Source organism: Apodemus sylvaticus, chromosome 19 (assembly GCF_947179515.1).
Source record: "Apodemus sylvaticus chromosome 19, mApoSyl1.1, whole genome shotgun sequence".
Lineage (NCBI taxonomy): Eukaryota > Metazoa > Chordata > Mammalia > Rodentia > Muridae > Apodemus > Apodemus sylvaticus.
The window spans coordinates 5,041,953-5,063,050 of NC_067490.1; the positions used below are offsets into that span (position 1 = coordinate 5,041,953).

Below are 21,098 nucleotides of genomic sequence, written 5' to 3' on the forward strand. Positions count from 1 at the left end.
ACGTGTGCACTCGTGCAAATAGACATAAAGATATTTCTTCCACGCGATTATTATAATTGGCGAACCAATATTGATGCACTTCTAAAAGATTTATTCTGCAGACAGGGTCTCCCTCTATATTATCCCTGGTTGGCCTGGAACTCACTGTGTATACTAGGGTGTCTCAAACTCAGAGACTTTCTTCTTCCGCCTGCTGAGTGCTAGCATTAAAGGTGTGTTTAGGTGTGAAACTGGCTTCTTTTGCTACTGTTTGCATTTGTTTACATTGTTATGTGCATGGGTGTTTTCTCTGCGTGTGTGTGTGTGTGTGTGGCATGTGTGTGCACCATGTCGCTGCATTAGGACTTGCAGTAGTGAGAGGGGCATCCACACCTTCTTCTTCTCCCAGGAGAACACTTAGCTTCTCACCGTGAAGTGAGGTCGTAGCTTCTAGTCTTGTTTATAAACTCCTGCTAACATTTTTTTCTCACTCATTTTAATCACACGTGTATGTATGGTCTGTGTGAGCGTGTAAGCACATATGCCAATGTCTGCAGAGGCCTGAGGCACTGCTCTCCCTGGGGATGGAGCCACCAAATGCAGGTGCCAGGGAGCCCACTCAGCATTCTTACTGTCCCTCCGGCTCCCACTATAAACTCCACCAAGTTCTGTTCTGTTCCTTATGCTCTGAAGGTGTTTATGATGAGTGAGTTTAGGGTTTTGTAAAATGCTTCTCTTATTTAGATTGATACAATCATATGTTTGTTTGTTTGTTTTAGCCCATTAACAGTAATTAATGGGGGGTGGGGAACATTGTGACATGTTTGAAGGTCAGAGGAAAACTTGCTAGAGTTTCTTCTGTCGGCTGTGTGCGTCTCAGGTAGCACTTGGCAGCAAGCGTCTTTTCCCCTGACACATCCCAGCAGCCCAGTGACGTGGGTCTTAAACGTTGGGCCTATCCTCACCGCCAGAGACTAAATGTAGTCGCCATGGTGTGAGTCTGTGTCCGGCTGGCTCGGCCTTTGTTGCTGGCTTTTATATTTGTGTCACTGGAATTAGTGTCCTTTATTTTCCTTTTCCTTTTCCCTTTCCCTTTCCTTTCCTTTCTTCTTGTAATGACTACTCCTGGTTGTCAATTTGACTCTCTCTGGAATGAACTACAATCCAGAATTGGAGGGCACACCTGTGATCCAGATCTTGAGGCTGGAAGACACAAGTTTCTGACCTGGATCTTGGCCTGGAGATCTTGAGGCAGAGTGGCTGTGAAAAGCTTAGACCCAGGCAAGATAATACACCCCTTTAATCCCAGGAGATTAAGGCAAGGTGATCTCTGAGTTCAGGGTCAGCCCAGGACAAAACAAGTCCCAGATCCAGGCATGGTGATACATATCTTTAATCTGGGCCACATCTTCTCCTGAAGGACTACATAAGGACACTGGAAGAAGGAAGATTCGCTCTTTTTTGCCTGCTTGCACTTACTGGCCAGCACGTCTGTTGGAACCTGCGTCCACAGAAGACCCGCTGAAACCCCAGCCTCGTGGACTGAACAACTACTAGGTCCTTGGACTCCCATCCACAGTGGCCCATTGTTGGGGAGTCGGACTACAGACTGTAGGTCATCAGTAAATTCCCTTAATATGCAGAGATATTCCATAAGTCCTGTGACTCTAGAGACCCCCGACTAACACACTTCTGTTCTCTTTTTTTCTTTCCTTTGAGACAAGGTCTATTTGTAGCCCAGGTTGGCCTTAGACACCTGGTCCTCCTGCTTCAGCCTGCCAAGGGCCAGCTCTTACAGGCACGTGCTACCGTGCCTACTGTGTCCTTTCTCTGTGTCCTTTCTACTTCCCTTTTCTGGAAGGGAGGACACGGAACTGATAATATTTCCTCTTTAAACATTCAGTAGAATTTACCAGAAAGTAACATTTTCTGGGGCCAGCATTTGCATTTTGTTGAGGGAAGAAACTGCTTTATCATGCTTTTCTCTTCCTGTCTGTGAGTTCAGTGGTGGCCTCTGACTCCCGCTTGCTAGGATTAAGTTGTGTTTTCATGGTTAGGCGGGGACTATATTTCTCAAACTGATTGATTTCCTCTTTTCTCAGAACAATAATAGGGAGTGTGGGATTCCAGTTCATATTACAGTTTATACTCGATCGTAAAAGGCTTAGAAATCATTCACATCATAGTTTAGAACATAATGTTTTGGCTCTCAGCTGTTACTGTTTCATAACCAGTGATTGTTAGACATGCATTTCTAAAGGCCAGGGGATTAGCAGCTGAAGCCGGCAGACCATCAGGACTTCATGGCATCCATAGGTTCTAAGGTTTCCAGAGGTTTTTATGAACCTGCATAAGTCTCTAAGGATTGAGGTCCCTAGTGAACAGGAGGACGAGTGTAGAACTGACAGGTCAAGCAGAGAGCTTCCATCCTGCTTCCAGGATGTCTGTGTGTCCTTCCCGAGGTGGCATCGCACCACTGAGCATGTTAACATTTGTGTAATGCAAGCTCTTCTTTTCCTATTTGGTATGAAAAATAGAGTTGACTGTGACAGTCCAGTCCACAGAGGACCGTTGTCTTCTCATGTGTCTAGTGCAGGTGCCACAGTCGCTCAGGATGGCTCGCCCTGTCTGCCTGCCCATCAGCGGGATGGGCACACAGCTTCGTCCACTCCCTGTGGTTGGATCGTGACTGGTTGCTTGTAAATTTATAATCTGGAAGCTATTTGTAGGGACAACGTCTAACTCTGTAACACTGTCTCTACTCCTCCACAAGCAGATGTTACCCACCGTGGCCCTGCTTCGAAAGCTGCGGGCCTGCCAGCCTCGGCCATCCGGAGCGAGGACTACAGCAGGCTCCGAGGCGAAGCGCTGAGCTGCTTTTGAGAAGGCTAGATGAAGAATTTGACAAAAGGAGATTTGGGACATTGATTAAAGACAGAGCTTGGAGTTCCCGAGACAGGCCCCGGGATTAGGCTAAATTTAAACACTTCCACAAAGAGAGACAAAGAGAATGAGAAAAACCTGGACTTGGTTAAAGCCAAATCCGGTTTTGTCGTTCCGAGTAATTTGCCATGTTCAGCTGTTTTCACTAACGGAAGTTACAGCTGGACGACTTACTGAATTGTGGAGGAGCAACTTCTTGAAAAATTAGTTTAAACAGAAGAGCTTAAGGCAGCAGAATTTGATCTGTATAACCTGTACAGGTATCTCAGAAATAATGACCATGTTTCTCTCCCAAGGTGAATGCAACTTCTAGCAAGGAAGCAGCACAGAGGTGGTGTGTGTGTCTGTGTGTGGGTATGTGTCTGTGGGTGTGTGTCTGTGTGGGGGTGTGTCAGGGTGTGGGGGTGTGTCTGTGTGTGGGTGTGTGTCTGTGGGTGTGTGTCTGTGTGGGGGTGTGTCAGTGTGTGTGTGTGTGTCTGTGTGGGTGTGTGTGTGTGTGTGTGTGTGTGTGTGTCTGTGTGGGTGTGGGTGTGTGTGACAGGGCCAGGCGGGCCAGAGCCAGCTCCCTTTGGGGGCTTTCTGTTGCTCCTCTTCCCCAGGCATTCCAGCTTTTTCTCAGAGCTCTAGACTTTCCTCACCTCTGTTCTTTGCTCTTCACAGCACCAGAGAATTCCTTAAATATTCTCTTCCAGACTTTCCCAGTGGTAAAGGGTTCAGCCTTACTATAAGTTAGACCAGTGGTTCTCAATCCTCCTAATGCTGCAACCTTTTAATACAGTTCTTCATGTGGGTCATGGTGACCAACCATAAAATTATTTTCGTTAATACTTTATAACTATTTTTTTCTAATGTTAAGAATCTTATGTAGGCCAGGTGGTGGTGGTGGTGGTGGTGGTGGTGGCGGCGGCGGCGGCGGCGCACGCCTTTAATCCCAGCACTTGGGAGGCAGAGGCAGGTGAATTTCTGAGTTCAAGGCCAGCTTGGTCTACAGAGTGAGTTCCAGGACAGCCAGGGCTACACAGAGAAACCCTGTCTCGGAAAAAAAATATATATCCAAAAAACCAAAAAAACCAAAAAACAAAAAGCAAATCCCCAAAAACCTAATGTAAATGCCCATGTTTTCCAATGCTTCTTAGGTGGCCCCTGTGAAAGGATCATTCGACACCCCCAGGGGGGTCATGTGACCCACAGGCTGAGTCAGCCTGATCCCAGCATGCTGAGAGAGGAGAAAGCCACCCTAGGGTCTAGTGTAGTGGAAAGAACATTACTGAAAACCAAGAAACCCGGGCTCCAGGCTAGCTCAGTTACGTGACAGCTGTCCCTGGTGTCCGCTGTGGCCATTCCCATCTGTAAAGACAAGACGTGGTCAGATGTCTTAAGTGCCGTACAGGTACGGGGTAAAGGACTGAGTCTGGGCAGGTCTCTGAAGAACTGAGACCTCATTGTCCACTCTGGAAAGTAGGGCGAGGCTGCCATGGGGCTCTGAGGGAAGCTGGAGAGTTCAGGCTGAGATGAGGTGGCGAGCACGTGTGCAGCCGCAGACACACATGGCTGACACCGTGAGCACAAGGTGGGGGGTGCTGGGGTTGACAGCCCTGCGAGGCAGGCTGGGAGCAGCCAAGGAAGCTCTGAGGCAAACCTGACTGGGCGAGCCCTTGACTTAGTGAAAACTTCCGCAAAACGTTTCTTTGTTAAATGAAGTCATTTGGGGAGGGGGAGGATTTGAGACTAAGAAGGCAACTTTGAAAGTGAAGATGAGGAGACCGGTCCAGAGGTTGTCTCAGGAAGGGAAGCATCTCAGGTCTGGGCACTGTGGTGGCCTGGATGACAGTGGCTCCATAGGCCCATAGAAAGCCGTGCTGCCAGAGGCCTGGCTTTGTGGAGGAAGTGTGTCACCAGGAATGGGCATTGAGGTCTCAGATACTCATGCCAGGCCCTGTGTCTGGCTCTTCCTGCTGCCTGCTGATCTGGATATAGAACTCTCAGCTGTCTCTCCAGCCTTGTCTGCCTCTGTAGCAATGCATTTCCTGACAGGACAGTAATGTCTAGAAAATCCGGACTGTAAGCCAGCCCTAATTAAATGTTTCTTTGTAAGAGTTGCTGAGGACATGGTCTCCCTTCACAGCAATAGAGACCCTAACTAAGACAAGTGGTACCAGGAGTGGGGTGTTGCTGTGACTGGCCTCACTGTTCCTTGGAGGAATATGGAACACTCAGACATTGGACTAGAAAAACAGTTGGATAAACAGTTGGATATTTTAGCTGGGGCTCAGTGGGCCATCTTAGTAGGAACATGGAAGACAGTTGTACTGAGAGTGATTTGAACCATGGGGACCTGACTCAAGATGTTTTCGAAGAGAGTGACATTGGTAAGTGGCCTAGAGACGAATCCTGTCTTATTTTGGTGAAGAATGTGGCTGCTTTCTGCCTTTGTCCAAACAGTCTGCCTGATGCTAAGGTGAAGACTTAGGAATCAACAGCTTTGGCAGAGGAGGTTGCCAGGCAGCCTAGTCGATGGTGCCCTTGGTTGTTAGCCACCAGCTTGTGCAGATCTATCTGAAAAGGAGCGAGCTGAGTAAGGAAGCACTCAAAGTGCCATCCGGAAGAAAATGGGGCGCCAGGGGTGGGGCGGAAAAAAGATAAACCAAAGCCCGATGCCGAGAGCACGGGGAAAGGGAGCAGTGACGTCACGTGAAGACCCTAGAAAAGCTCACCTTTACCCCCAGTTCTGGGAAGACAGAGGCAGGTGAGTTTCAGAGTTCAAGGCTGGTCTACAGAATAAGTTCCAGGACAGTCAAGCTTGAGCAGTGAAGGGAACCATCAGAAACAGGAAGCCGGTGGAGACCGAGTTGAACTGGGGCCATGTTGCAGCCCCAGGGAGCAGCAGACCTTGGCAGCCTTGGCCATGTGACTGTGGCTGTAGCTTTAGAGTCAAGGATAGGAGAAAGGTTTGGAATTTTCCCCTCACAACTAAGGAAAGCCACTGAGGCCAGGTGTTCAGCAAACATGTCCCAGCATGGAAGCCTACGGAGGCCATCATGTGAGGCTGCAAAGGCGAAGTCTGGAGGCCATTGTGTGAAGCTGCAAAGGCGAAGTCTGGAGGCCATCGTGTGAGGCTGCAAAGGCGAAGTCTGGAGGCCATCGTGTGAGGCTGCAAAGGCGAAGTCTGATTGCTTTGGAGACCCCAAGATGTTGGAGGTGCCAGAGCCTTGGGTCACCTGCCAAGGAGAGCTGCTGACAGGGAGTGGAGCGAGTCCAGAGAGAGCGCGTGGCAGTCCATAAAGCTGAAGGGAGTGTGATCTGAAGAGTGCTCTGACACCAGACGGGGAGATGCAGAGCTTGGAGTTTGCTGGTTTTCTGTCATATTTTGGTTCAGTAGTTCCTCACCGTGCTTCCTTCCCTCCCTTTTTGACTGGTAATGTATGTCCTCAGCCACTGTATGCTGGAAGTATGTGATCTGCTTTTTTATGTTGATTTTACAGGGGCTACGGTTAAGAGATAGCTTGGAGTCTCAGAAGAGACTTTGAACCTTTAAACATTGTTGAGGCTGTGACAGTCTACAGATGGGAACTTTTGAAGTTGGACTGAATGCAGTTTTGCATTATGATGGCCCTACAAGCCTATGGGGGCCAGGAAGTGGATGTGGTGGTTTGAAAGGAAATGGCTCCCAAAGGCAATGGGAGTGGCACTGTTAGGAGGTGTGGCCTTTTGGAGTGGGTGTGGCTTTCTTGGAGGAAGTGTGTCACTGGGGGTGGGCTTTGAGGTCTCCGAGGCTCAAGCCAGACCCAGTGTCTCTCTCTTCCTGCTGCCTGCTGACCTGGTTGTAGAATTCTCAGCTGCCTGTCCAACACCATGTCTGCCTGAGTGCTGCCATGCTCCCCACCACGACAGTAATAAAATTTCTAAACACGAGCCTGCCCTGATGAAATACTTTTCTTCACAAGCGTTGTTGTGGCTGTGGTGTCTCTTCACAGCAGTAGATCGCTGGCTAAGACAAGGCCCTCCTGCGACCTGCCCTCCACTTCTAACCTCAGCTGCCCCTCAGCTCCTGCGGTGGGTTCTCAGATCCACTAGCTTTGAACTCACTGACCCCAGTGGGTGCCTCCCCTGCAGCTGCTCTCCGGAGCAAGTGTTCTCATGACCTTTGTGATGCCCGGTGCTCCTTTCAGACGGACAGAGAGTGATTGGTGCTCATCAGATGGACAGAGAGTGATATGTGCTCACCGGGGAGGGGGAGGGGGGCTGTAAGTCAGGGACCACAGGGGCCTTTAAAAGAGGTGGAGAACTAGATGTCCCCATAGGAGACACCCTTGACTCTCATAAGTGGAAGCCCATCTCTCTCTCTGGAATAGACCTGGCTTCTGTCACAGAGGGTGAACATGGACGGGGACAAGGTTAGGTATATATTAGGTGTCACTCTACTTACAGCCTGTCAGAAGGTGGAGGAGGGCAGAAATTCCATAGTAGAGGCTCTAGGTTAAGGATAGAACTGACCTCAGGATTCAGACAATGCAGCAAAGAATTAGCTATCCCAGGTCAGAGACCAGAAACTTGATCAGGTACCAGGGGTCAGGGACTCCTAAACTTATTTAACAGGTGTCTTCCTTAACTAACTGAGCAGACAGACCTGAGGGGCTTTAAGACTAGACCTAGAATCCAGTCAGGGAAGAGAGCGCAGTGCATGCTTTACTGTAAAGCAATGCATACCTCACACCCAGAACCTGTCAGGGCTAACAGCACTCGGGAGGCTAAAGCATGGATTTGAGGACAGCCTGGAGAGTGCCCTCACAAGTGCCCCACAAGGGGCCTCCCTCCCCAAACCGGACAGAGCGGTGGGAGATCTGGGCAAGACTGTAATCACAACACTCAAGAGGTCGAAGCAGGAGGATCAGAAGTTGAAGGCCATCCTTGGCTACATGCTGGGTTAAATAGTCAAGCGAGTGGAATGGCGGGCACCCAAGTCCTGTTAGGCCGTACTGGAGTGTATGGAGCACCTGATGTGAGCTATCCCTTCTAGACAGAGGAAAGCGGACCCAGGGCGTGTAGTTCAGACAAGTGCTGTTCATTTCATTCTGAAACGGGAGTGCCAGGGCTAAGCTAGGCTTCACGATCACCTGAGCACAAATGTCTGTACCCCTCAACAGGTGATTCAGTCACCTGCCCTTCCTGCGGCAGCCCATTGGACTACAGACCAGTCAGGGTCAAATCACTGTCAGAACTCTAAGGGAGATGGGCATCCACTGTTTATCCTGGAGGCGAGTGCCTCAGTGTCACGAGAATGCACCAGCGTTTAGTACAATGCATTTAGGGCAATGTACGCAGCACTATTTACCAATAATTAACTCAGAGGAGGGCTGTTCATCATTTAAATCTGTGTGTGTGCAAATGCACGTACTTGTGCATGTGGCAGTGTGGGGAGGGCGTGTGCCCACCTGTGTACAAGCCAGAGGAGGATGCTTGATTCGGATCCTCCTGCCCTGTCACTCTCTCTGCTTTCTTCCCTGACATGAGCCTGGCTGGAGGCCAACAAGCCCCAGCAATCCTGCCTCTCCCTTCTCTCCTCCAGTGCTGGGGTCATAGGCCATTCCTAGCTTTGTTTATGAGTGCAGGGTCCTAACTCAGACCTTCCTGCCTACACGGGAACTCTTACCCATGGAGCCATCTTTCCAGCCCTAAATTGTGTGTGTGTGTGTGTATGTGTGTTCTTTTTCTTTTTTGATATTTATTTATATTTTAGGTGTATGGTGTTTTGCATGCATGCATGTCTGATGCCTGCAGAGAGGGTATCAGAAGAGGGCATCAGATCCCCTGGAACTGGAGTTACAGATGGTCCGGAGCCACCACGTGGGTGCTGGGAGTCGAACCCGGGTCCTCTGGAAGGACAGCCAGTGCCCTGAACCATCTCTCTAGCCTTCATTCTTTAACTACGGTCTGAAGGTACTAGACAAGTCCTTCACTGGCAGTGAGAACACAGTGGTGGCTAAGATGCACCGCGCCTGCCCTGGATGTGTGTGGTCTGCTGAGAGAAGCAATCCGACAGTGCACACAGCTCTGAACTGACATGGTCTTGAGCGTGGCCAAGCACACTGGCCCTGCTCTTTGTGGGGAGGCCTGGCTGGCCAGGGGAGGCCTCACAGGTGGCACATGTGCCTGACCTTGGACAGGGTTGAAGAGGCAGATGGGTGGGGCAGGGAGAGGTGGGGAGAGCAGGCGTCCCAGGAAATACAGAAACCTGCAAAGCGTCTCTTGAAGGTGCTGCTGACCCATCCCCCTTGTGTCCCCTGTCTGTCCTAGTGAGATCCCAGTCAGCTGCCCTGGCATCATGTCCCCATAGCAGAAAGGCCTCACACGGGCGTGTGCTGCTTATTTCTTTGGGGAGAGTTGGTGTCTCTTTAAATAAAACTTTCAGAGTAAAGGAGCGACTTTCCCCCTGTTCTGCCCTCTGCCCATGGCACATTCTCCGCTGACTCAAGCATGCAGGGGACAGTGTAGCCTCAGGAGGATTCCCACTTAGAGCCTGCACCCTGGAGACCATTCTCCTGTAAATTGAGCAGACGCTTGCCTGATGTGCAGCTAAGGGTCCAAGACTGTGAAGGCTTGAGGGTCCTGACGTGTGGCTGAGAGAAGTTGTGTCACATCAGAGATGAACGTCAAAAACAGTAGTGTGAACCACTGGGGAGGTGTGGCCTCAACACTTGGCTTATTTTTGAGTCTTCATACATCATCATAACAAAGTCAGAGGCTCTCGGTACTCACCCTACGGCTGTGCTCCTCAGCCAGCCCTGTCTTCCGCCCCAGAGCCATGACAGTTCCCTTCCCATCGCCATCAGCAGGCAGGACTCAGGTCACGGCGCATCACGTGCCCAGCGCTTCATGTGCCCGGCCATGGTAGTGGAAATCGGTGCCGAGAAGAGCTCCAGGAGTTTCCTGATGGCCATTGCCCCCCAGAAGCCTGCCCATCAGCGTGGGATGGGTCTGCCCAAAATGGAGGTCCCCTGTGGCTCCGCCCTTTGCCCCACCCTCCTCTTCCATGCTGGGTTGGGTATATGTGGGCAAAGGTGACACTGCACCGCCTGTCTCCCTGTGGAGGGAAAAGGCTTTCAGTGCCACAGCTACTCATTGCATTTCTGTAACAAGACGCAGCCACAAAATGTCCAGGCAGCCAGACTTACATTTCAGAGTTTACTAAGGCTTCTCCAGCCAAACAGGCAGCAAGTCCTCAGTCCTCTGTCCCTGTCCGGAACAGTACCCAGCTGCCAGTCCTGCTGTGTCTGCTGCCTTTCCCCACAGTAGTCCTCACTGCTGTCATGGCCCTCTGTCCCCCTCCCTGCCGCTCCCCTCCTGTGAGGACCAGTGAGACAAGTTCCCTCACTGCCTCCAGAGCTCATTGCACCTGTGTCGTCAGGGATGACCCCGCCTGGGATCAGAGGTGCGTGCCACTGTGCCTGGCTTCTGAGTCACTTTGGCCTGCTCCTCTGTCCTTAAAGTGTGGCTTCATTTAGTAGTCTTGCTATGGAAGGGGAGACCTTGTCACCGTTCCTGCAGATGTTGCGCTGGTCGTCAGTGTCGTATTGTGTTGCTGTGGCTGTCACAGTAGTTCATCTGCTGAGCCACTTAGAATACAGCAATCTCATTTCTTTTTTTCATATAATTTACTAATCACCCCTTGGTTTTCTGATTTACTTCTAAAACCACGGCTATACTTGTTAAATCCCTTAAGAGTTTCCCTGCATCCCAGGCAGATTGATGTCACCGCATCCTGCAGATTTTCCCTGGCAGGCTGAGTCCCTGGGCCTGGTTTCCCGGATACCCATCTTCCCTTTTCTCACCGCTCACGTGTTCCTTAGAGCAGTTTTTTTCCCAAGAAGGCATGGGAGGTCAAGTTTGGGATCTTGGGTGTCTAAAAGCGCCGTGCGGTTTGAGCACTGCTGAAGAGGTCCAGCTGGGAGTGATGTCACCTCAGGAGTTGCTCCTGTGTTGTTTCCTCAGTGCCCAGGATCCCTGTCTGTCATCTGCACTTGTGTAAGTGTGAGGCTAAGAAGCTGATTGGACACTGTGCAGATCTAGGAGAGCATGTCGGGAATACTCCGTATCATGACACAGGGCAAAACCCTCCCAGATCTGCAGCTCCTGACCGTCACTGTGGAGTCACTGTGTCTCCAAAAACTAATCTGGCAGCTTCCTGTTTGGGTGTGGAAGGCCAAGTGGGCCACAGGGCAGGATCTTACCCTTTGGAACAAAGGCTTCTTCTAGGAAGATGGCCCAATGGGTAGAACCCTTGCGTGCAAGCACAGGGACCTGAGTTCTAGTCCCCAGTATCACATCAAGTCTGGGAGTGCTGGTGCACACCCGAGACTGGGGTGCAGAGACAGAGCCTCGCTGAACCTGTGAGTTCCTGGTCCAGTCCATCTGCAGAGCAAGGAGGAAGACCTGATGGAGGCCTTTTGTCTCCCTGGGCGTCTCCAAGTACATGAACCTGTGTGTGCACACGTACTCATGCTCACACCAAGTGAAGACTTTCATTCAGGACCTTTCCAGCTCCTAGCATGCCTTCCGTGCAGGGCCACACCTCACATGTTAACACACATGTGAGCAGCCCCCCAACCAGGACCTGTTAGGCAGACCTCAGTGTGGTGTGCTGTGTCATACTGTCTACTCCCTGTTTGTCCTGCAGCCCCAGCTTAGCCTGCAGCTGTGACCTGCTGTGGGAAGCAAGGACAAAGAAGCTCTGAGTAGAGGTTCTGGGCCAGAGAAGGTCCACGCCTTCCTCCCTTGCCGTCTTCAAGGTTTCCAGAGGCCATGTCTAAATGTGGGTGCTTCTGGGACACAGGACAGGGCTGCTTCAACAGCACTTGGAACGACTGACTTCGATACGCAGTCGGGTGGGAATCTGGCGCAGGCTTCCGGAAATGTTGAACGACGAAAGTCCCGAGAAGCCACTGCAAGCGAGTGGTTCAGATGGCATTCCTGCTACACAGGGAAGGGGCAGCTGCTGCGGACATAGCCTAGACCCTGCACCTAGGCCCAAAGCTACCCCAAGGATGCCAGGGGTGCTGGACTACTCTAAGGCTGTAGAGTCATCCTAGGTTCACCCTGCTGGTCAGGGCAGAGTGCAGCTCTGCAGAACCTACAGAAGCTTTGTTTAGGAATGTTCTGGACTGTCTTTAGAGCCCCGCCCTCACCTCCATCATACTCACCGTGTGGGTGAGCAGCCTTCGGCACTCACTGCTTGCGGACAGCCACGGGGAGGAAGACCAGGATTTGTAAATAGCTCTTTTCTTGAGCTGCCAAAAAGGAAGAGCATTGGGTGGAGAGGATGTGGCTGCCATCCTGTCCAGAGCTAAGATCCAAACAGGGAGATCACAGCTCTCCTTCCCGTATTCGAGTTCATTTTGCGACGGATGGAGAGGCCGGGGGTGTGCCGTGTCCTCGTCCACTTCTGGGGTTCTGAGGGAGTGGATGCTGGTGTGATCACCACTGCGGTCCTAAAGGGGCAGGGAGATGAAGGACAGCCGGCCCTTAGTGTAGTAGGAGGTAGCTGGCGCCTGCGGGCTTGCTGGGCCAGTGTGGCATTCCTGTGAGAGCCAGAAGCCCCCCTCCGGAGGGGTGCCAAGGGCTGCCCAACTGTTGCTTCCAGTCTCTCGCTGACCTGGCTTGCTGCGTGCTTGGACTTGTTTATGCCACACTCCCTGTATGAGCTCCTTTTCTCCTCGTTTTTCTGTGTCATTTCCTGTCAGTCCTCCTGTTATCATCAAGTACAACAAGGCTAGCTTGGTTTTAGAAATGGGAGGAGCAGGGGACCAGGCATCATGGTGGGCAGGGTCTGTGTGTGCTTCAGGCTCTCTGTCTGTCTGGCCTGCACCTTGTTTGTCAGTGACAGAACAGCTCCAGTGTCAGCTCAGATGCCTCGCATGCTCCATTTCCTGTTAACTCACTTAACTTCCCAGCATGAAGCAGATGTTCACATGCCCCAGTGCCTTGAAACGTACGTGTTGTGGAAGGACTCAGGAACCCTCTCCCAGTAACACATCAGACTACATCTGAGCGAGTCTGTACAGTGCATTCAGTGAATGGTTCTCCAGGTTCATTTATTCTGTTGCAAATGACAGGATTTCCCTTCCTTTTCAAGGGTGAATAGTATTCTGATTTCTGATCTCTTTTCCTGCTCCTGCCGATCCTGGGTCTTGGCTGCTATAACTCAGCCCGACGGATGTGTGGGCGCTCAGCACTCTCGGGGCATTGCTTTGGGTAGATGTCCATACACAGTAGTGGGATTGCTGGATCACGGCACACCCACGTTGCTGTCTGTGTGGCCGAGTTTACATTCCCAACAGCGACACCTAGGGCGTCCCTTAGGTCCTTACGGCTCCCCCCTTTCATCTTTTTTTGCAGTAATTGTTCTGACAGACGCGCAGTGATGTCTAGTAGTAGGTTTAAGTTTGCATTTCCTTAAGACTTAGTGACATAGGATGTTTTCCATCTACCCACTGACTATTTGTATGTCTTGTATAAAATAGTGTGGTGTCCCAGCCTCGAGGGAGTGGGGAGGTAGAAGCAGATGAGCGGGAGTTCAGGCCATTCTGGGCCGTTGGAGGCTGTATCTGTAAAGATGTGTTTTTGTGACCTTTGCCCATCTTTAGACTGTTTGTTGCAGTCGGCCTCGTCCACGTGTTTAGATGTTAGCATTGTCTCGGGTGCAGCCTGCAGGTGCTTTCTCCCTCGCTTGGGGTGCTTCTCTGTGGGTTTGTTTTTTCCAAGTCCCCTTGGGGGCCTGCCACACCCCTTGGGCTGTTAGGCACACCCCTGCCACCTTGTGTTGTTCTTCCTATAGAAGCCCTGACCTGAGAGCACTGTGGCTGCCCTTGTTCTGAGTCCCACGGTCACCGGCCAGCAGGGGGCAGTGCTCACCGCTCTGCAGTGTCTGCAGGTCACCACTGAGAGCAGTTCTTGCTGCCCTCACGCACTCTCAGAGCATTTGTATTCTGTGCCACTGTAAAACAGGGTGCACATATTTCAGTGAGGTACTCTGTGCTCATGTCGGGCATACGGGACCAGCGTTCCTCTCTTCACTATGTTACTGGCTGTGTGGTCTTTTGTTCTGTGAGTGGATGGACCGGCATCCCCTCTGCTCGCCTACAATGGTCTTGGGTTTGTAGACGCTTCCTCTGCTAGTGAAGCAATCCTATATAAGTAAGTGTGTGCCTCCGTGCACATGTACAAATGTTTCTATTGGATGGTTGCCTGGAAGTGGAGTTGCTGGCTCAAAGTGAATCCTATTTTTGGTTTTGATAAATGCTGCAAATTGTCTTCCCAAAGGACCTTACTAACTTAAACTTATACCAGTTGTGTCAGTTAGGGTTTTACTGCTGTAAACAGGCACCATGATCAAGGCAACTGTTATAAGGACAACATTTAACTGGGGCTGGCTTACAGGTTCAGAGGTTCAGTCCATTATCATCAAGGCAGGAGCATGGCAGCAGGAACTGAGAGTTCTTCCATCTTCATCTGAAGGCTGTTAGCAGAATACTGGCTTCCAGACAGTTAGGACAAGGGTCTTAAAGCCCACACCCACAGTGACACACCCACTCCAGCATGGCCACACCTCCTAACAGTGCCACTCCCTGGGCCTAGCATATTCAAACCACCACAGCAGTGGTGTGTTACCTTAACAAACCTTGATAATCTCATTCTTCTGTGTTGATCACAGGCAGAAACTCAGGCCTCACTGGTTCACCCTGTCTTCTTTTTGGCTGTGTCTTCTTTCTACTGTTAAGGACTAGCTCATAAAGGGACTAAGGAGTCAGCTCAGGTCAGTAAGATGTTTGGCTGTGCAATCATGAGGATCTGTATTCAGTCCCCAGCACCTACATGGAAAGCTGGGTGTGGTGTGGTGACACGCCTTATGGCCCCCATGGGGAGGGTTGACAGGCAGTTCACTGGGGCTTGCTGGCCGGCCCATCCAGCTGACAGGGAAGGTTGGCCTCTGTGGCTCCCTGCCTGGATTTCTCAGAAAGCCAACAGTGATTGTTCATGTGACCCCAGAACTTGGGAGGCTGAGGTAGGACCGTGAGCTTGAGGCCAGCCTGATGCATAATGGGAACCTGCCATCCCCCCACCGTACCCTCCACTGTATCCTCCACCATACCCACCACCGTACCCTCCACCATACCCTCCACCGTACCCCCCACTGTACCCTCCACCGTACCCTCCACCGTACCCCCCACCGTACCCTCCACTGTACCCCCCACTGTACCCCAACACAAAGCAAAGGGGAAAAATGTCAGTTTTGACAGCTGGTGAGGTCACCCCTTGTTCTGTAGGGCTGGGTTGATTCGTGAGGTAGGAGGGCGGCTTTCCTGTCACTTCCTCAGCCTCCAAGATGTTTGGGGGCTGGGGGGGGGGGCGCTGAGCAAAGACGGTGCTTGCTCCCAAGCCTCAGGAGAAAGGAGAGAAGCGTTCCCACAAGTTGTTCTCTGACCTCCACAGATGGGCTATGGCCCCTGTACCCCAGCCTCCAATTCCATTAACGATGTCTCAAAGCTCCAGGCAGAGGATGGAGTGAAGTCCACTGCCCGTCCACTGTCCTGACCGTTGCTTCTTAGAGGTTCTTTCTGAACAAACCCTGCTGCATTTACGATTTCGGTTGTTTGGAGCCCTTGTTGTGACCGCTTCTCTGTCTTATTCTGAGCGGGGTGGTGGGGTGATGGACTGCTCTGGCTGTGCTGTGCTTATGACGGAGCTCATTTCCAGAATGCTGCAGCCGTGCTGCTGCAAGCCGGCACCCAGGCTTGACTGCTGTGCACCTAAAGGGTTCACGGTGGAGTCCTGAGTCCCAGATGAAGATCCATGCGGGCAGAACACCATACACATAAAAACAACTCTAAACAACCAGGATGATGATCTGCTGATGATAACGAGAAGGCAGCACTGACTTATCCAGTTACCATGGCACTGAAAGACAGGACCCTTGGACTGGCCTCTCAGACACAGACATGAAGATTCAAGTATCGGGTTGTGAGTAGACACAGCCACATAGCGTGTCCCAGCCGGTTCTCACAGGCAGCAACAGATAGGGTCACTCCTAGAATGAGAGGCACTTCATATAGAAGCTGTAGCAGCACTGTTCTCAAGTCATTGGGCATGAAAGCTGGTTATTCTTATAGTTGCAGAAAATGCATTTTAATTAAACAACTATTTCCAATAACACTTTAAAAAGAAAAGATCGGGATATAGCTCAGTGATAGCTTGACTGTCACCTGATCCTTTAGGCCTGACCCCTAAAAACCATAAAAAATTAAATGTTAGAGACAGGGTGTGCGCCTCCAGCCGCTAGTGCTGGCGGGGTCAGAGACAACCAAGGTGGCCTCTAATTCTGTTAAAGTCAGAATTAGGGCTTTGCAGGTTGAAGGGGGTAACGCTGTTTCCCTGTTATGGTGTTTCTCCTGGGGATCAGACCCACAAGCTCTAGATTTTGTCAGCGTACAGAAAACACCCGTGGATAGGATAGACTGGTTTACCAGTGTCCACCAGAGACTGACCAGGAATCTCTCAGGGAAAGTGCTGTGTGTCAGCTGGATACGTCCACGTGTGTTCCCAGGAGTTGGTAGCCACTCTTGATTGTTCATAATTAATATGCTGTGACTGGTGTGCAAACAGGCCTTTGTTTCCTTTGTTTTGTTTTCTTTTGCTTTTGAGACAGAGTCTCTGTGTAGCCCCAGCTATCCTGGAACTCACCATATAGACCAAGTTGGCTTCGAACTCAGAGATCCGCCTGCCCCTGCCCCTGCAGTATTGGGATCAAAGGCATGCGGCAGTGTGCTTGGCCTTATGCCCTCAGATTTTAGACTGCCATTTGGGTTACAGCGGTAGGAGAGGGTGTGTGTGTGCTCAGTAGGGTGCGTCTTCAGGCCTGTTACTGCGGATCCACTCTTCCCTTAGGCCAACCGTGTTTTTGAAGGAAGGGGACACAGTCTGGTTTTTGTCTCAGCTCCGTGTGTCCGTGTGTGTTTTTGACACTGCCAGGTGCTGCTTTGGCCTGTGATCTGTACTGAGGTAGCTACTGGCTTCACTCACCAGAACAGGGTGGGACTCACATCCATGCCTGGTTGGGTGTTTGGTTTTGTGCTGTTTGGGTGACATCTCGGTTGGTTGGGTGTACCCAGAGGCCTCTGAGTTCCAAACTGAGTAAATGGTGCCGCTCAGGTGGGCCAGCAGAGGTGGAACTTGCCCTGGGTGGCAGTGTGGCCTTCACACAGGCTTGTGTCTACCCTAGGTGGTGTGCGCATGCTGTCCACATGAGGAGGAGTCTGCGGAAGCCTCTGGCTTGGTTATTTACTACACCGTTAGCCAGCCCTCCTGACCTTGCTGTGACTTCAGCCTTTAAAATCTCTCCCTGTCTCTTTTCAGCATGTGGAGAGGGCCAAACGTGAACTGCGTAGACAGCACCGGCTACACACCACTGCACCACGCCGCTCTGAATGGCCACAGGTGAGTACCAGGCTCTTCCCTGCCCACCCTGTGTGGGCCAGCTCGGGTGGCTGTCTCCTATGAGGCTGGCTCTGCAGGGCACTGAGCACAGAGAGAAGCAAACTTCCCAGTGCGTGCAGATACCAAGTTCTTCCTCAGCGAATGGTGATGCCCCATCTCTACCCCCAGCCCCAGAGAAGTCTTTATACAGTCTTTATACTTCCTGGAGGTCCTTCCTGTGGAGGGCTCCAGCATCACACCATGGTGGGACAGTGACAGCCCACTCAGGGCAGCAGAGCACACAGACACTGGCCCCGCACGGCGTCCACCCCTGATGAGCACAGGAGGTGGAAGGCTCCTGAGAGGCTAGTCCTCTTAAGTCTGAGGCGGCCACAGAACTTGAGTGGGAAGTAGGTGTGAGAGTTCCTGGGGAAGCTGGGCTCCGGGGAGCTGAGACTTACAGTGGACTGACGCCCAAGGCTCAGCGCAGCCCAAGTCATGGAGCACAAAATGGATTTTCCCTGATGTGGAAGAACAGAAACCAGGGGGTCAGGAAAGATGGTGTGGAGAATGGGAAGCAAAGTCCGAGGGGGAAGAGCTGTGCGGGTGTGGTCTGGTGAGCCGCAGCCACCAGCCTCTCAGATCCCTGCCCTTCCTTTTCCTTGGTGCTGATGGCACTAACCTGCCCTCAGCCCTCATTTTACTTGGTAATGAGCAAGGAACGAGCCCACCCCACCCACCGTGCAGGACTCTGTTACTCGTCCAGTTTGTGGCCGCCCTGATCGACCCCTCATGCAGGGGTTCACCATGAGTGGTTGCTTCAGCGTAGATCTTTTCTCAAGTTGAAATGTGAACACTGTGTCTTTTCTAAAACCACCTTAACGGTAAAATCCAGGGCCAGGATGATGGCTCAGCAGAGAAGGCTCTAGCTGTGTTCCAGATGACCTGAGTCTGATCCCTCGGACCCACATGGGTAGATGTAGAGAAATGGCTCCCAAAGACTATCTTCTGGCTTCCTCATGTGCGCATGTGCATGCACACAAAGTAAAGCACGAAATACACTGAGCCCGTCTCGGGTAGTCGGAAAGTGGATTAACGTGAGCCCTCAACTCCAAGGTTGTTAGTCAGGTTCCTCTCCGCGGCCTGTCTGTGTTCCCACGGCGGGTTTTCATTGGCCCGTGTGCCCAGGGATACTTACACGCGTGTGTGTGTGTGTGTGTGTCCTCTTCCTTAGCAGTGTCAGGGAGAAAGCCAGAGCGGCCTCGTCAAAGCTTTGAGCTGGCCCTCTTTGTGTTTGTGACATTGATTTTGCTGCGTCCTCTTTCAGCTCCCACACCCAGGGCGCTGGAATAGGTGGTGAGGGGACATCGCCTGCCTTGTGTAACCGCTCGTGTAAATTTCGACCCTGGGTGCTACTTAGCATCACAAAGTAGGGAGTCAAGCACAGTTTAGACAAGTAGTCCAGACATTTTTCAAAGCCACAGGACACAGATGGATTATCAAGAAAGGGGAGGTGACTCAGCCACCTCACGGCCACACGCTAGCCACTAGCCATGGGCTTCGGGAGGAGAAACCCTGGCGGGGACCTCGGAGGAGACTGGCCACTGAGAGATGGGGGCAGAAAGCGGTTTGCGGTACCCGGTAGAAAGACCTATAAGCTCAAGGATGGTATTTGCTTTCTAGGGATGTGGTCGAGGTCCTTCTGAGGAATGACGCGCTGACCAATGTCGCTGACTCGAAAGGCTGCTACCCGCTGCACCTGGCAGCGTGGAAAGGGGACGCCCAGATAGTACGCCTGCTCATCCACCAAGGGCCCTCGCACACCAAAGTCAACGAACAGGTCTGGAGACAGTGCCCCTCTGCCCTGGCCTCATGCACTCAAGGTGCACCTCGGTAGTCCCCGCCCCTAGACATGCCCCGCCCTCATCGGGAGGACTGCGGCCATGTTCTGGAGGCTGCATTTTGTTTGTTTTTTGTTTTCAAGACACAGTTTCTCTGTCCCTCCCTGGCTGTCCTGGAACTCTCTCTAGACCAGACTGGCCTTGAACCCAAGAGATCCACCCGCCTCTGCCTCCCAAGTGCTGGGGTTAAAGGTGTGCAACACCACTGCCTGGCCGGAGGATACATTTTTGTGCAGTTGATTCATACAGATTTGTACTAAAATTTCATACACACACTCACACACACACACACACACACACACACACAGAGAGAGAGATTCACAATATAAAAGTTGATGCAAATCTTTCAAAATTATGTAGAGCTAGTTTCAAACCAGAGAGATTACATAATTATAATTTCTGCTTATGCCATCAACACAGCGCTCCCGGCCTTAGTCAGTGCTGTGTGAGCATTCCTGCTACTTTACAGACATCACAGTGCACAGAACTGAAAGTATTTGTGCTGACGCCAGGAGAAAACCATATGGATGCAGGTCAGAGCGGCCCGGAGATCATTTCCTGTGTCCTCTGATGCCACTCTGAGGGCAAACGTGCTGAAAAGAAAAACAAGAGAAAAGAACCAACCAAATCCTCACCGGGCCTCTGCGCCTCGGTGCTCTTGGGATAGCTTCTCTGTCCCCTGGAGACATGCTCAGTGACGGGGGCTCCCGTAACGCCCACATCTGGACTTTGGCCCTGCTGCTCTGGCGCACTAGGCTGTTTCAGAGTGAGCACAGGGCTGTCCTCAGGACACAGCCGCATGGGGCTGTTCCTCTGTAGATAGATGGGGTTCATCCTCAGAACTTAGGACAGCACCCAGCAAGTGCACTTACCAGCAAGGCCCACACAGGCTTCCACAGAGCTAGCAGAGGGAAACCACCGGGTCCAGAGGCCTCCACCTGGAGCTGGGTGTAGGTAGTGGTCCGGCAGTCATGCATTCCTTCCCGGGTGGGCTTCTAGGTAGGTAAGCAGCAGATACTCAGAGCATCGGAGAGGCTGCCTGTGTGGCGGGGTGGCGGTGGTCTTATACTTGCCTTCTTAGAGCCTAAGTGTGATTCTCCTGATTGAAAGAAGCACACAGAGAAGCTTGCTTGTCACTAATCCTCTGCAGTGTGGGAAAATGGCCACCCGCTGACATGCTCACGTCAGCCATTTTCAGCCGTCATGTCTAACCCTGTCTTCACCCACGTTTGCCTTGAAACATGGCTGCTTGGGGGTTTGAGCCACTTGGGTGTGCTAGCTTGTCTCGTTCACAGCTGCCTCCGGCCTGGAGTAGCCCAGGATAGGAGGGGGGCAGCCCAGTGCTTGAATATCGCAGGCAGTGGCTGGGCAGGATGTCCAGAGAACCCGGAAGAGCACATTGGATCCAGGCAGCTGTGAGCACCGCGCTGCCTTTGGCTGATGGCTCCAGTGGGCGTGTGGCTACGACGAGCGAGCCTCTCGCTAGCTCACTCCACCGCCGGCTGCCTGAGCTCAGATCTGGGTTGTCCTAGCATCAGGCCCCAGCACCACCAGAACTGCTTTGAGATATTTCATCCGCTTTGTCACCACTTTGTCTTTTCCTCTCCTTTTTGTAGAATGCTCTTGAGATCAAAGAACTCAAAAAGTACGGCCCCTTTGACCCTTATATCAATGCCAAGGTGTGTACATCACGGCCAGGACCCCCACAGCGTCCTGTGTTTGTCCATGCTGCCCCTCCCTGTGGGCCTCTGTCCTTCCTTCTCCCTGGGCTCCTCCTCTTCATTGCCTCGAGCTGCCTGCTTCGCCCGC

The 21,098-nt window shown here is 51.8% G+C and overlaps 1 protein-coding gene across 5 annotated transcripts in view; it reads left to right on the top strand.

Annotated features, from left to right (window-relative positions):
• Positions 1–21,098, top strand: part of Anks1a (ankyrin repeat and sterile alpha motif domain containing 1A) — a 156,379-nt gene that overhangs the window by 47,104 nt on the left and 88,177 nt on the right. For 3 of the 5 annotated variants that reach the window (XM_052162934.1, XM_052162930.1, XM_052162932.1), the window contains exons 2-4: positions 17,329–17,409; positions 19,072–19,228; positions 20,906–20,968. In XM_052162934.1, coding sequence (XP_052018894.1) covers positions 17,329–17,409; positions 19,072–19,228; positions 20,906–20,968 — 301 coding nt within the window. The remainder of the gene's footprint in view (positions 1–17,328; positions 17,410–19,071; positions 19,229–20,905; positions 20,969–21,098) is intronic. The other 2 variants (XM_052162935.1, XM_052162933.1) reach the window with 1 other exon arrangement.